Here is a 13,371-nt window from a genome sequence, read left to right as displayed (position 1 = left end):
TACAAATTACAGTTATATATGTTTGCACTGCATTTTAAATAATTTTAAATGCTTAATTTATTTGACAGAAAGTTACTACAAGGTTGTACTTTGACCAACGAGTTCAAAGATGAGCATGTGATGTACCGATACTCGCTTGTATGAACCTGTAATTAACGAAATAAAAAAGCAAACTATTAATTATTTGTTTGTTCATTTCCGATAGTTGTTGTCGAACAACTTCCATTGTTCGTAAAACTTGCAACAGGGTGCATCACACTTTGAAGCGTTTAGTATTTGCCACAGTTATTTTACTGAGAAGGGGGAGTACCATTGCGGTAGATAATTGAACTGTTAATTGGCACTACCCCCGGTAATTGTCATAACGCTTATGCTATCGGGCGAAACCATTGTTCAATACCGGTTTACAAGGTTATTTACCCAATAACGCAAATGTAATGGTCCGTTGCCCTCAGGCATGCACCTGCCATGTTTTTATCCCCACGCTTTTTGAAAAAAAGGTGGGGATATTGTGGTGATCTCCGCCGTCCGTCCGTCTGTCCGTCCGTCTGTCCGTCTGTCCGTCCGTCCTGGCCACTATCTCCTCCTACACTAAAAGCACTAGAACCTTGAAATTTACACACATGGTAGCTATGAGCATATGTGCGACCCTGCACTATTTGGAATTTTGATCTGACCCCTGGGTCAAAAGTTATAGGGGTTGGGGTGGGGCCGCGTCAGAAATTATCACTCATTTTTTTAGGTTATTTTACATTTACTTCTTTATTTCTACACCGATTCACTTCAAATTGATACTGGACCTCACCTATGACAATACGGTCAATCTCAACCATGCATGGCCCCATTCCCAACCCTGGGGCGCCCCGCCCACATAGGCCACACCCACCAAAAATTTCCATTTACTATAATTTTTTCATTTCTACACGGATTCACTTCAAATTGATACTGAACTTTTGTTATGACATTAGGGTCAATCTCAACTATGCATGGCCCCAATCCCAACCCTGGGGCGCCCGCCCACATAGGCCACACCCACCAAAAAATTCCATTTACTATAATTTTTTCATTTCTACACGGATTCACTTCAAATTGATACTGAACTTCTCTTATGACATTAGGGTCAATCTCAACTATGCATGTTCCCATAACCAACCCTGGGGCCCCGCCCACATAGACCACACCCACCCAAAATTGCCTTTACTATAATTTCTTCATTTCTACACCGATTCACTTCAAATTGATATTGAACTTCTCTTATGACAATACAGTCAATCTCAACTATGCATGGCCCCATTACCAACCCTGGGGCGCCCCGCCCACATAGACCACACCCACCCAAAATTGCCTTTTACTATAATTTCTTCATTTCTACACCGATTCACTTCAAATTGATACTGAACCTCTCTTATGACAATACGGTCAATCTCAACTATGCATGGCCCCATTACCAACCCTGGGGCGCCCTGCCCACATATGTCACACCCACCCAAAATTGCCTTTTACTATAACTTCTTCATTTCTACACCAATTCACTTCTAATTGATGATGAACTTCTCTTATGACAATACGGTCAATCTCAGCTATGCATGGCCCCATTACCAACCCTGGGGCACACCTAGGTCAAACATTCGGCGTGGGGATACGCGTCGGCCTCTGCCGCGCCATTTCTAGTATGATATTAATCTGATTGTAAGACCCCATGATCGAAGTGTCATTAGATATCGAAAGCAGGACTGAAATTTGGTAAAATAGCGCTGTAAAATATACTGTCCGAAAACTTAGAGACAAAAACTCGTGTGACCGAATATTATTAGTCACGAAAAATAATTATTTTTGCTAAAAAAAGGGGTGTCCGAAAACTTAAGAGTGTCCGAAAACATAGAGTTATTACGGTATATACTTTATTAGTTGTTTATGAAATAAATTTGAGATATATCAGGGCTCAACATTAACCGAAAAACCAACTTGCCCTACCGGGCCAGAACTTCCAAAATCTACTTGCACTGAACGTAAAGCAACTTGCCCAAACATGAATTATCACATCAACTGTAAACCTCATATTGTTTGATAAACCAAAATGATGCACCACAAAACCTTTTTTATTTTTGAAGATTTAACAAAATGATTACAGCAATTAAAGTCTACATTAAATGCTATTTGTTCTTTTTTGCACTTTTCCGGGCGGACAACTAGATTATAAAATAACTTGCCCAGACCCAACTTTTACTTGCCAGGGGCAAAAGGACAACCATAAATGTTGAGCCCTGTATATTTATCATAAGACAGGTATTTCAAAAAAAAAAAAAAAAATTATTTTTTTTTTTTTACTTTTGGAGGGGATTTTTTCTACAAAATGGGGGAAAATATATACTCTTTTTTGGGGGGAATGGGGCTGAATATCGGCCCCGAAATTTCCATAAAAAAAACACTGGATATAAATGGATTGAAAAAAACATAATTTCTAATTTAAGTAGTAAAGTTTAAATATTATTCTATCATGTATATAAACACATTAAACAAATATGTTGAAAGTGTATTTTACTTGATAGTGGTCTAACTAACATTAAATACTCAGTTTCCTTACATGAAAAGAGTACAATCTCAGTGTGCATGAAGCATAAAAACAAGCAAACGCAAAAAGCAAAACTCATAAAACAAGCAAGCAGCAGAGAGCCAATTTTAGCAACTTACATTTTTAATAAAACAGACATATATCACAGTGTGCATGCAAAACATATAAAATTATGATGAAAGTAAATTTTACTTAATATTAATTATAATATTGATATACTTATATGTTTAATAATTATTTCTCTTACATGAAAGAAAAAGCATATATCACAGTATGCATGGGACATTAAACAAGCAAGCACAAAAAGCATGATCATAAAGACAAGCAAGCAGCAGAAAGCCAATTTTAGCAACTTACATATTTAATAAAACAAACATATATCTCAGTGTGCATGAAAAACATATAAAATTATGATAAAAGTAATTTTTACTTAATATTAATAATAATACTTATTTACTTATATGTTTAATGATTATTTTCCTTACATGAAAGAAAAAGCAAATATCACAGTATGCATGAGACATAAAACAAGCAAGCACAGAAAGCATGAATCATAAAACAGGCAAGCAACAAAAAGTAAATTTAAGCAACCTACATATTTAATAATAATTAGTTGCATGAAAAAAGCATATAACATAGTGTGTGTGATAGCATAAAGCAAGCAAGCAACAAAAAGCAAATTTTAGCGACTATGTTAAGCAACTATGTTGGATCCATGCAATAGGTACAGCGACAACTCTCTCCGTCCCATGAGCTAACCAAATTGGAGAACTGATTGAAATGTACCTGGTCCCTAAAATGTTGGGGAAGAGAGTTCCACAGCTTGGCAGCTCCGAAACGGAAAGAGTTAACGCCGTAACTTGTTGTTCTTACTTGGGGGATTTCGGCAGTTCTGGTGTATCTATAAGAATAGAAACTAGATTTAAGATTAACAAGGTCATGAAGATAAATTGGAGTTTGATTATTTGCTATTTTAAATGTTTCTAAAATAATTGATCTTGTTCTCCTAATTTTCATTGAATATGACCAACTGCACCTGGCTTTAACATAGGCTCTAAAAAAAGGGAGATGATTTCTATACCTGCCAAATGATAAATAGAAATGTTATTTCAATGCGGCGCAGTAGGGGGCATTGTGTTTCTGACAAACACATCTCTTGTTGGGTCACTAGGTCAAAGGTCAAGGTCACTGTGACCTCTAAAAAAAATAAAAAAATTCTGACAAGCTTTCGCAGCCGAGCATGGCACCCGTTATGCGGTGCTCTTGTTCTTCCTTTTGGGATTTTTTCAGACGTCCTTTGGAAATTGTGTAGTGTTTCTTCAATTAGGAAAGTACTTTTAATGGTTACTTTATAAAGAAGGAAAAAAATCGTTGTAAATAGCATGTTTTGAGATTCCCAAACTACATGTATGCTAATGCATACATATCGCCCTATTGTTGCAAAAGGTACCATGTGACCTTGAAATAAGAAGGCACATGGTTCCTTTTTGTACCAATGGGGCTATATATATATAAAACATGCATGAATGACCTCACCAGTTACAAGTATATTGCGATCCGAATATATCGAGATCAGTGGATCCTATGAACCGCAATATAAAGAATCTGTAGTGTACATAATACAGTTTTACTTTTGAGGCTGATGGGAACTGCATGCAAGTGCATCTGCCAAAAATCATAACAAGCGCTCATTGTAAAAATGAAAACCAACCAAATTTAATAAATATACAATATTCTGAGTCACAAAATAAATTGTAAGCAGTTTTTATATAACTGTAACTTCGCCAAAATATCTTACTTGCCAAGTTGCCAGGTTGTCAAATTTAATTTATTACGTGCCCAAAAACATTTTAACTTGCATCGGGCAATTTGGATAGTGCTAATTTCGAAGACTTGTCAGTCTAGACCGGTGAACCCTTATTACTGATGATTTTAATACATGTAGATAGGCTCACATGATAGAAGTTGTCAATATAAACTGGTATATTTATACATGTTAAATTATAGTTTTGCTACATGTAGAATAATTTCAAAAGCATTTGTGTTGTTGTTTTTCAGACCATATTCTTTGGTGGAGGCTGGCTGTTTTTCTTAAAAATCTTGTACAAGAATTATGAGGTATAGTATTATATTTAATAATCACATTAACCTCAGCAAATAAAAGGCCCACTTGCCTTTCCAGTGGTACTAGTGCCGTAAAAATTCACCTGTCCTGTCCTGAAAATGTTACTTGATATACTTGTTCAGTCATTTTACATATAGTTGCATAGCAGAGTTCGGTACAATAAACCCTTGCCAATGATGCAAAATTACTAATGCATGTATTGTCAATTACTCTATAATATATCACAATTATGCTACAAAGTGCTATAGGAGCATTACTACCGGTACTTTAACACCCAGTTATTGTTCATAACACAATATTCATATATAAACAAACCAAAATAAGTGTAAAAATTTTACATTTGTTTAAGTCTGATCTAAATAGCAAGCAAAAATGAGTAAAATAAATTTCAAGGGAACTAACAGCAACAGAGTTGTATATTAAACTATGCAATTTATCACCCTGGTTATCAATGTGGAAATGTGTGTCAATATTAGAATACTTTGTGCTTTAACCTGAATATGTCAACTTTAAGTTTAAGTTAGATCCAGACAAATTATGGATTTAAAATCAATTACACCAGACGATCAGACTTCTATCAACAATTAGCCCTGTAATAGTATAAAAACTTTCATCATTTTTCATCCAAAATGCAGCGATTTGAAGTTAGAATGCTTGTTAAATAAAATGGAAACATGATGTTTAAGGTGTTCATTTCCATCCAGGTCCATCACTCCGGAGTATTGCTGATGTTTTCCACAACGTTTGCATTGTCCTGCACCATGTTTGTCCTGATCATCTTTGAAATCATCGGCATCATGGATTCAAGGTATCTATCTTGTAGCATATTGTTAAAAATATTCAATCATAATTTTTCAGATGTCTGATGTTGTTAAAATGAATATCTGACTCAATATAAACAATCCAGATAATACTTCCGTTTTCATTTCAAATCTGCATCATGTTTCCTAACAGGTTGCTGTTGAATATTATAAACATATACTTATGAATTTTTCTTCACATTTTTAGCGAGGCTGTTTTCGGAGAAAACCCGAGCTATTGTCAAAGCCAGCTCGTCCGCCGTAGGCGTCGTGCATAAACCTTAACGTTGGCTTTAAAATCAAAGTGCTTCCACCTACAACTTTGAAACTTCATATTTAGATGCACCTTGATGAGCTCTACACGCCACACCCATTTTTGGGTCACTAGGTCATAGGTCAAGGTCACTGTGACCTCTAATATCAAACTTTTTCATAGGCTCTATAATCAAAGTGCTTCCACCTACAACTTTGAAACTTCATATGTAGTTGCACCTTGATGAGTTCTACATGCCACATCCATTTTTGGGTCACTAGGTCAAAGGTCAAGGTCACTGTGACCTCTAATATAAAACTTAAACAAAAACCTTAACATTGCCTCTAAAATCAAAGTGCTTCCACCTACAACTTTGAAACTTCATATGTAGATGCACCTTGATGAGTTCTACACGCCACACCCATTTTGGGTCACTAGGTCAAAGGTCAAGGTCACTGTGACCTCTTAAAAAAAAATAATCTGAAAAGCTTTGGCAGCCGAGCGTGGCACCTGTTATACGGTGCTCTTGTTTATCCTTTTTGTACAAATGCTCACGTCGTTGTTTGTCAAGCAAAATGCCAGCATCAGGTTTCTGATGAAAATTGTTCAGTATATTCTGTTCACACAGAAGTTGTCAAATAAGTGACAGCCTTTATGCCCAGACAAATTAAATTTTTTAACAAGGATTGCTGATATTTGCATAATCATGTATGGCTGCCTGAAACAATTTCTTGTAAATAATACAAGAACTCAGGCTTGCTTAACAAACTGTTAATTCCGCTAAAAAACCAGGCTTTATCCGTCTGCATAACGTGTCATCACTGAATAGCCTTTGCAGAGTGCATAGGTTAATCAGGGACAACACTCCCCACTTACCAGTATATGGAATTTTTTGTTGAAAGGAAGTATGTTTATGCAAAATTCTAATCTAGGCGGAAAGATTTGTCCCTGATAAGCCTGTGTGTACTGCATAGGCTAATCTGGGACGATACTATTATCACATGCATAAAGCCAAGTTTTCCCTGATAGTGGCTCATTTGTGATTTCAGTTCTCGGTATTTCCACTGGAAGTTGCAGCTTTTTGTGATTCTCTTTGTGCTGATAGTCCTCCTGCCTGCTTACATTGGATTCTTTGTTCTATCCAACCTCAGACTGGGTACGTTTGGATTTGATTTCAAAACTACATTAGTTGTATTGATGTACATCTTACTTTAAGATATTGACACTTTACTTTAAAAGAATAATTTGAGCAACATTCTGGGAAAACTGGACATAAAAGCATTAATAAATAATAATAAAGAGACTTCATAAAAACAGAAAGTGCCGTATTGTCCCTAATTAGCCTGTGCACATGCATTTATGTACCATATTGTCCCTAATTAGCCTGTACACATGCATTAATGTACAGTATTGTCCCTAATTAGCCTGTACACATGCATTAATGTACAGTATTGTCCCTAATTAGCCTGTACACATGCATTAATGTACAGTATTGTCCCTAATTAGCCTGTGCACATGCATTAATGTACAGTATTGTCCCTAATTAGCCTGTACACATGCATTAATGTACCATATTGTCCCTAATTAGCCTGTGTACATGCATTAATGTACAGTATTGTCCCTAATTAGCCTGTACACATGCATTAATGTACAGTATTGTCCTTAATTAGCCTGTACACATGCATTAATGTACAGTATTGTCCCTAATTAGCCTGTACACATGCATTAATGTACCATATTGTCCCTAATTAGCCTGTACACATGCATTAATGTACAGTATTGTCCCTAATTAGCCTGTGCACATGCATTAATGTACAGTATTGTCCCTAATTAGCCTGTACACATGCATTAATGTACAGTATTGTCCCTAATTAGCCTGTACACATGCATTAATGTACAGTATTGTCCCTAATAAGCCTGTGCACATGCATTAATCATAGTTTTTTCCAGAACAAGGCTCATTTTAATTTATTGTATATTAAGAGAAATGTAACATACTGAACATGAAAATTTTCATCACTGAGTAAAAAATAGTAAAATAAAGATCAACTATACTATTTGAAATATAAGTATTGTAGAAAAACTAATTTGATTAATTCTATCACATTTATAAATTAAATATAAAAAGTAATGTAAATTTCAATCCTTTGTTGATTTTAACCTTCCTGGTTGAAAGTCCCCCAGAAGCCCCACATTCAAGTGGCCCTGACCTTTGTGTCCTGGTGTGTGTTCCTGTACTTCTTCTGGAAGATTGGAGACCCCTTCCCCATACTGAGCCCCAAACATGGTCAGTATGAACATATGGAAGACTTGCAACTATATTTGGTCAATTATGTTTGGTATTTTTTAACTGAAATGTGTTTGTATTTTTCGTAGTTGTTGTTGTAGAAAGTACATTTTAATAACATAATTGTATTGTCAGCAAAATATATTTAATCAAACTTGTAAATAAAACTGAACATTTATGTTAAGTAAACCTTTTTACTTTAAGATTTAACTATGAAAATTACTGTTAATAGTTGCCATGACATACATTAGCATGGATTTTGTGTGTGGCAAGTATGCGTCATCCATTTGTCTATGCATCAAAGATCGTCAAGCCAGTAGCAACTATCGGTGGAAACGAAAGAGTTTTTAAAGTAACCGTTAGATATGGGTCTACCTGTTACACCTGCGACATGATTATCATGGCGTGCTGTTGAGAAAGTTGTCAATGAATCATTAGAATGCAAACTTTGAAGATTTTATATTTATTGATTTATAGGGCAATTTTCATTGGTTTGAAATATACTGAATAATAAAAGAAAATCTAAAATCATAGTTAACACCAGATTTTGTGAAACTTTTAAATATATAATTGAACTTGAGTAAAATTGTTTTCTCAGTCTACATTGTGGTTCATTTAAGAATAATCAGTTGCTCTTATCCCTTTATGTTCTCCTCAAACCACTCTGACAGTTGATTTCTTCAGCCCTGGTTTATCACAGTGGTAATAAAGACTAGAATAAAAGATAGAATAAAATATGAGCCCTGCTCTGTGAAAAGGGGATTTAATGCGTGTGCGTAAATTGTTGTTCCATATTAGCCTGTGCAGTCCACACAGGCTAATCAGGGATGACACTTCACGCTTTTATGATATTTTTCATTTCAAGAAAGTCTCTTCTTAGCAAAAATCCATTTTTAGGCGGAAAGTGTCGTCCCTGATAAGCGTGTGCAATCAGTGATGACACTTTATGCACATGCACTGAGCCCCCTTTTCACAGAGCACAGCCCATATGTATTTGAACAAATGATAGGGTGAGAATGTCATGAAGTGGATCATGGTCAGCTCATTCATGTTTTTATCTTCATTTCAGGCATATTTTCCATTTAGCAGTGGGGTTAGTTTGATGTTTTAATTACATTTCAGGCATATTTTCCATTTAGCAGTGGGGTTAGTTTGATGTTTTAATTACATTTCAGGCATATTTTCCATTTAGCAGTGGTGTAAGTTGATTGTTTGAACAACATTTCAGGCATATTTTCCATTTAGCACCGTTCAGGCATATTTTTCATTTAGCAGTGGTGTTAGTTTTATATGTTTTAACTACACTTCAGGCATATTTTCCATTGAGCAGTGCATTGGGAGAGTGGGCATCATCGGTGTAACATTGATGGCTATCCTGTCAGGTTTTGGTGCTGTCAACTATCCATATACCTCAATGTTCTGCTTCATCAGGTGAACAAGCTGTAATGGCGGAGAATTATGTCCCTTTGTGCACTGAACAAATCTGAATAATTGATGTCCTCTTTTATGTGAAAAGTTTTCTCTATAGTTTGCACCTTTTAAGTGATAAGTTAGTTATGCAATACAAACTTGATCATTAGGATTATAAGACTTAGGTTGTTAGCGGACAATGTTAGAGAAAACTCTACAAGTTAAGTTAGATGGAGAATATAATAAACTGTTTTCAAAGTCATTGGGCATTTCATAGTTAGGTTTGAAGGAAATTACAGATTATCGCTTTTTTTATTTCATCGACATTTAAATGTGTTGTGGATGAATTTCTAACTAATTTCCAGGCATGTGACGGACGCTGAAATCCAGGGAATCGAGAAGCGACTCATGCAGACTATGGATATGATCATGTTGAAAAAGAAAAGGTCCGTGTAAATGCATATGAGACTGTGAAAATTGGGCTAAATGCATTCATGTTAAGATTCTGCACTGGCTAATAAGAGATGACACTTTCGGTTCTACTATCTGGAATTTATTGTTTTGAGAAGGTTTCATATTAATGAAAATCTATTTTAGGCGGAAAGTGTTGTCCCTGATTAGCCAGTGTGAACTACATTTAAACCTGATTGAGACTCATATCCTCTGATGAAAATAATCTGTGTCTGAGTGTCATTTCTGTCACATGCTGCTACTAAGTTTACAGATAAAGCCTTTTGTTTGACTGTTAAATCATTGCATGGCAAAATCATTAATACATCTTATTTTAAGACTTTATTATTTCTTGGCAAATCAGTTAGCTATATGTAAAACCCATTAGATCACTTCATTATTTATTTGCTGAAATATTAAGCAAAAAGCCAATTTGAAGACAGTATGATTTTTGCCTGATCGAAGGGAGGCAGTAAATTTCAAGATGGCTAAATTATTATGTGGCAGAATAGCTCAAGCCAAACGGGAAAATCTCCGCTCAGCGGGGCAGAAAATTGGTGGAGGAATCTGGGGCATGCTGAAGACTGTGGGTTCACCGTATGGCGGTTCTACAGAGAGTATCCTTGCTGCTTCTCCAGTAGCGTGTCTTTGGTAGAGGTCACTTTTATTTTACCCAGGTCCAAATAATTTGTAGACTTGAGTCTAATAATAGAGAATATTGTTAAACTTGAAATATTGAAGAATTGCTTTAATTTTGAATCAAATTTGGCATTAAATGCATTTATCTACTTAAGTTTTTCTGTACAATATTTTCTTAAGGATATTGTGACCAGTAGTAGCCTATATATATATATATATATATATATATATATATATATATATATATATATATATTTAAAGCTTAACATATAATTCTTGGTTCCCATTCTATAATTTGTTAATAATTGATTGGTAGAAACAGGCCCAGTTTATGAAAAAGCCAAACTCTTGAACACTTCACTTTATAAAGTTAATTTGCCTAAAGCCTTAATCTTTGTAAAATTTCATACCTGTTATGTATTCGTATAATTTCAGTGCTTCTTTATTATACCCCCACAAACGAAGTTTAGGGGGGTATATAGGAGTGAACTTGTCGGTCGGTCTGTCGGTCAGTCCGTATTAAGTGTCCCCTCTCTTATTCAAGTAGTTTTCATCCAATCTTCTCCAAACTTGGTCAGAAGTTGTATCTTCATGATGTCTAGGCCAAGGTCGAACATGGGCCTTGCCGGGTCAAAAACTAGGTCACGGGGTCACTTTGTGCGTTTTAAACATTCAGCATGTTGTCTGCTCTCGAATTCAAGTAGTTTTGATCAGATCTTCACCAAACTTGGTCAGAAGTTGTATCTAGATGATCTTAAGGCCAAGTTCGAACATGGGCCTTGCCGGATCAAAAACTAGGTCAAGGGGTCACTTAGTGCGTTTTAAACATTGAGCATGTTGTCCGCTCTCTAATTCAAGTAATTTTCATCCGATCTTCACCAAACTTGGTCAGAAGTTGTATCTAGATGATCTTAAGGCCAAGTTCGAACATGGGCCTTGCCGGGTCAAAAACTAGGTCACGGGGTCACTTAGTGCGTTTTTTAACATTCAGCATGGTGTCCTCTCACTTATCCAAGTAGTTTTCATTCGATCTTCACCAAACTTGGTCAGAAGTTTTATCTAGATGATCTGAAGGCCGAGTTCGAACATGGGCCATGCCAGATCAAAAACTAGGTCACAGGGTCACTTAGTACGTTTTACGCATTGAGCATGATGTCCGCTCTCTATTTCAAGTAAATTAAATCCGATTTTTACCACACTTGGTCAGAAAATCTAACTAGATGATTTGTAGGTCAAGTTCGAACATGGGCCATGCCGGGTCAAAAACTAGGTCACGGGGTCACTTAGTGTGTTTTAAACCTCACCATGTTGTCCGCTCTCTAATTCAAGTAGATTTTATCCAATCTTCACCAAAATTGGTCAGAAGTTGTATCTTGATAATGTCTATGGCAAGTTTGAATATGGGTCATGCCGGGTCAAAAACAAGGTCAGGGGGTCACTTAGTGCGTTTTAAACATCACAATGTTGTCCGCTCTCTAATTCAAGTAGTTTTCATTCAATCTTCACCAAACTTGGTCAGAAGTTGTATCTAGAAATCTAGGTCAAGTTTGAATATGGGTCATGCCGGGTCAAAAACTAGGTCACTGGGTATCTTAGTGAGTTTTAAACCTCGCCATGTTGTCCGCTCTCTAATTCAAGTAGTTTTCATCCAATCCTCACCATACTTGGTCACAAGTTTTATCTAAATGATCTCTAGGACAAGTTTGAACATGGGCCATTCACGGGGTCACTTAGTGCGTTTTTTAACATTCAGCATGGTGTCCGCTCTCTAATTCAAGTAGTTGACATCCGATCTTCAACAAACTTGGTCAGAAGTTTTATGGGGATGATCTTAAGGCCAAGTTAGAACATGGGCCTTTCTGGGTCAAAAACTAGGTCAAGGGGTCACTTAGTGCGTTTTTAAAATTGAGCATGGTGTCCGCTGTTTTTTGTGAAGGCGACATGCAAAATATTATGTGTCAATGCGGCATGTGGGGGTATTTGTCACGTCTGTGACAAAGCTCTAGTTTTATATTAACGTCAATGTTATCTGTTATGATACAGCATCAGCTAAACATTTGTTTTGACAAACTAAGGCAACATAATTATTGTTAAGCATTAACTCTTAACAAGCATGTAGATATAAGCCAGTTGAAGCAAGAAGCAAGTGGTTTAGAAGAGTTGTCACGGCAATTATTTTTGGAAACAGTTGATCTACATACCACCCAGGTACAGCATTTATTCAATATTAATGAACATTGGTGAGAATGATTATCTTGCTTTAATGAAGGCTGATTTCAAATTTTGGTAACGTTTTCCAAAAACTAGATCACCAGGTCTTATGCTAAAAATGTTTATCTTGATAGTTTCAAGGCCATGTATGAATCTGGGGCTATTGCGTCCCTGAGTAACCTTGTCTAGGCCATGTTTCAAACAAAATGACATGCACTTAAAAACCAGGTCACCAGATCAAATTTAAGAAAAACAACATTATCTTGGTACCACCCAAGAAGATTTATATATGACTTAAACTTGATGGAACTTGGTCACAATATTTTTTGTAATATTTTCTAGGCCGAGTTCAAATCTTGGTCCAGTGCGTCCAAAAACTTGGTCCCCAGGTCAAATCTGATTTTTAAAAAAAAGGTAATTACTCTGGAGGCAACATTTTAAAATCAATTTTGATGAAACTTGGTAAAGAATGTTTAGCTGGACAATATCTAAGTTGCATTTGAATCTGGGTCTTATGTAGCCATAAATAGGTCACCAGTTCAAATCCTAGAAACACCTTGTTACCACTTAAGAAGCCACTAAATCTTGACAAAACTATGTATATAGCAATATTAAGGCCTAAGT

At 36.0% G+C, this 13,371-nt stretch overlaps 1 protein-coding gene across 1 annotated transcript in view; it reads left to right on the top strand.

Annotated features, from left to right (window-relative positions):
* The window catches only part of LOC127860352 (Golgi pH regulator-like), a 35,233-nt gene that overhangs the window by 9,474 nt on the left and 12,388 nt on the right, over positions 1-13,371 (top strand). The window contains exons 2-9 of the mRNA XM_052398377.1: positions 4,631-4,690; positions 5,402-5,505; positions 6,800-6,906; positions 7,927-8,037; positions 9,348-9,468; positions 9,813-9,893; positions 10,405-10,514; positions 12,656-12,744. Of these exons, the coding sequence (XP_052254337.1) occupies positions 4,631-4,690; positions 5,402-5,505; positions 6,800-6,906; positions 7,927-8,037; positions 9,348-9,468; positions 9,813-9,893; positions 10,405-10,514; positions 12,656-12,744 (783 nt within the window). The remainder of the gene's footprint in view (positions 1-4,630; positions 4,691-5,401; positions 5,506-6,799; positions 6,907-7,926; positions 8,038-9,347; positions 9,469-9,812; positions 9,894-10,404; positions 10,515-12,655; positions 12,745-13,371) is intronic.

This window comes from Dreissena polymorpha, chromosome 15, assembly GCF_020536995.1.
Source record: "Dreissena polymorpha isolate Duluth1 chromosome 15, UMN_Dpol_1.0, whole genome shotgun sequence".
In the NCBI taxonomy this organism is placed as follows: Eukaryota; Metazoa; Mollusca; class Bivalvia; order Myida; family Dreissenidae; genus Dreissena; species Dreissena polymorpha.
The sequence above is the reverse complement of the archived record's forward strand: the minus strand, read 5'-3'. Positions and strand labels throughout refer to the sequence as shown.